Source organism: Olea europaea, chromosome 11 (assembly GCF_002742605.1).
Source record: "Olea europaea var. sylvestris chromosome 11, O_europaea_v1, whole genome shotgun sequence".
In the NCBI taxonomy this organism is placed as follows: domain Eukaryota; kingdom Viridiplantae; phylum Streptophyta; class Magnoliopsida; order Lamiales; family Oleaceae; genus Olea; species Olea europaea.
In genome coordinates this window covers 8644663-8647627 of record NC_036247.1, presented here as the reverse complement: position 1 = coordinate 8647627, position 2965 = coordinate 8644663, and the positions used below count along the sequence as shown (strand labels likewise).

The following is a 2965-nucleotide window of genomic DNA, read 5'->3' as shown; positions in this document are numbered from 1 at the left end:
ATCACCTAAATTGGTGCCATAATTTTAGTGGGACTAAATAGAATTACTCTTTATGAAATACACCACTTTTATCAATTTCAATATGAGAATGTTTGGTGGGGATTAAAATTATATTTGTTAGTAAATTGTTATAAAAAATTTTGAAAGGTGTGGTTGAAAAATTGTACGACCTATAAAAGATATAATTAATATTAAGACTTTGCTACATAAACATAATAGGCTACATACTGGACACGAGGCATCTCGGCATTGACCGAGGCGTCTGTCTCACCTCGGGCCCACAGGCGCCTCACCAACCGCGAGACGACAAGTGTCATTATGTAGCCCATTATGTTCATCTAGCATTTTCCTTAATATTAATTATTTGATTTTAACTCCAATTAAAATCAAATTTTAATCCAAACCAAACATCTCCATATTTGGCCCAACAGGACATTAATGTCAGCTAGCGCCTCAAATGTGAACTTTGCAGAGCATCAACTAAATAACACGTTGCTTACATGCACCGGGGGTGCCTGCCATCTGCCATAAACACCAACTCAACTCGAACACGGCGCCGGAATTTAAGGCCATGTTTGTGTATATATACCCTCACCACCTCCGCATACAATAATCACCACCCATTCGTTCCCATACCCACCACCGTCTCTGTAAGCGGTAAATACACTGTTTCTTCTTCTTGCCTAAATAAGCTATACAAACATAACACCCACACTCACTCTCTCCTATATAGACATATAAATCACGTTGGTTTTTTATTTGTCATGTATAGTCACACTACACTTAAAATCTCAGCTAACCTTGTCTAAATTTAGATACCTTTCTACGACTTTCTGTGTTCACATTAAACAAACTTTTCCATTAAACCTCTCTCTCCTTTTGTATTCTATATATTTGCTTGCCTTTTATTACGGTTTATCCAACTCTTTCAGTGTGTATTTTTGTAGGATTTAAGAACGATGAACTGCTTGGCATTATGGCCAGAGCCAGTAGTCCGAGTTCAACATTTGTCAGACAGTGGGATAAGTGTAATACCTGAACGCTACGTGAAAAAACCCTCTGAGAGGCCATCAATTTCTGAGTCAATAGACAAAGAGATCAACATCCCAGTTATTGATTTACAAAACATGTATTCCTCCGATGAATCCCTTCGCCGGAAAACTGCCGACCTTATCTCGGCTGCCTGCCGTGAATGGGGCTTCTTCCAGGTGGTGAACCACGGCGTTAGCCACCAGTTAATGGCGGAGACACGGGAGGTATGGCGGCAGTTCTTTCAACTCCCTCTTGAACTGAAACAAGTGTATGCAAATTCACCGGCTACATATGAAGGCTATGGCAGTCGAGTTGGGATCGGAAAGGACATTTCGCTAGATTGGGGTGACTATTTTTTTCTACACTACCTTCCAATGTCAGTAAAAGACCAGAACAAGTGGCCAAGTTTACCAGTTTCATGCAGGTAATTATTACACATTTAGCATGTGCGTGATGACATATTCGAGGATATAAAATTTAGATAAATGAATAGTGTCGACTTTAATTTTAACACGTGTAAGTAATATTTGCAGGGAATTGGTTGAGAATTACGGTGAAGAAGTGGTTAAACTTGGGGGAAAACTGATGAAGATTTTTTCATTGACACTTGGATTGAGTGAAAATCATTTGGAACAAGCTTTTGGTGGGGAAATTGGTGCATGTTTAAGGACGAACTATTACCCGAAGTGTCCTCAACCGGATCTCACTTTGGGTATTTCACCACATTCGGACCCGGGTGGCATGACCCTACTTTTACCCGATGAAAATGTACCGGGGCTCCAAGTCCGTCATGACAATAAATGGATCACAGTTAAACCAGTTCCCAATGCTTTCATTATCAATATTGGTGATCAAATTCAGGTCTCTCTACTTTCTTCTAATTAAATTACTTTTCTATATTTTCAGATAAGTATGTCGGTACTTGACACGATTTTTGTTGTATTATAGGTGCTAACTAACGCGAATTACAAAAGCGTGGAGCATCGAGTGATGGTGAATTCATCTAAAGAGAGAGTGTCCCTTGCTTTGTTCTACAATCCAAGAGGTGACGTACTGATTAAACCTGTGGAGGAGCTAGTTACAGAAGAGAAGCCAGCACTGTATTCGCCAATGACATTTGATGAATACAGAGTTTATATTAGGACAAAGGGTCTTAGTGGGAAGTCACAAGTTGAATCATTAAAATCCCTGAAATAATTATGTTATATGTTCTTCATCTCACTTTCTATCAGTTTAATTTCCCTGGCTATGAATGTAAAATTGGAATGTGACTCCGAACTCAAGTTTTCTTTTCTCATTAATGGTTTTTTTCGATATAGTATGAATACAACGAAAAAAATATGTTGAAAATATAAATATAAATAAATTTGTAATTATTATTGACAACAAAAAATAATTGATTTAGGGTTGTTTTCCACTTTTTGTTTCATTGTAAAGTATTTGTTTGTATTTTTTTTTTTAATTTTATTTTTTCATACAGTGTTAAATTGGAGTCAATATCATGCAATCAACGCCGTCGAAATTTAATATATAGACTCCGTCCAACAACTTTTCAAGTATGATTGGCGATTTAGTGCTAGTAAATAATTAGGAATTGTTTAATATAATAATATTTCCATTAATCTTTTGACTAAATGTGCAGCCATATGGATCCAAAGCACTTAAAACGCACGTTTTAGTGGAGGTTTAAAAGTCGCACTCATTGTCACATCTTAGCGAAGGGAAACCCGTTACCTCACTTTTTGTGAAGGGAAACCTATTTCTCATTTTAGTGGGGAAATACGAAGGTGACCCAATTGAAAATAATTTTTATGCTCCTGATTGAGCTTTATTATAAAAAATTCTCTCTTTTGATATTAACTTAATTTTAATCACACATTTAAAAAATAATAATTTTACATCTAAGTTAAAAAAAAATTAATACTTTTTGATA

At 36.4% G+C, this 2965-nt stretch overlaps 1 protein-coding gene across 1 annotated transcript; it reads left to right on the top strand.

The window, feature by feature from the left end:
* Positions 1-548: 548 nt before the first annotated feature.
* On the top strand, positions 549-2333 carry LOC111403244 (probable 2-oxoglutarate-dependent dioxygenase At3g111800). Its single transcript, XM_023031676.1, has 4 exons — positions 549-657; positions 948-1456; positions 1566-1893; positions 1981-2333. Exons 2-4 carry the CDS (start codon positions 960-962, stop codon positions 2227-2229), a joined length of 1074 nt encoding a protein of 357 aa, XP_022887444.1. The 5' UTR covers positions 549-657; positions 948-959; the 3' UTR covers positions 2230-2333.
* Positions 2334-2965: the final 632 nt, after the last annotated feature.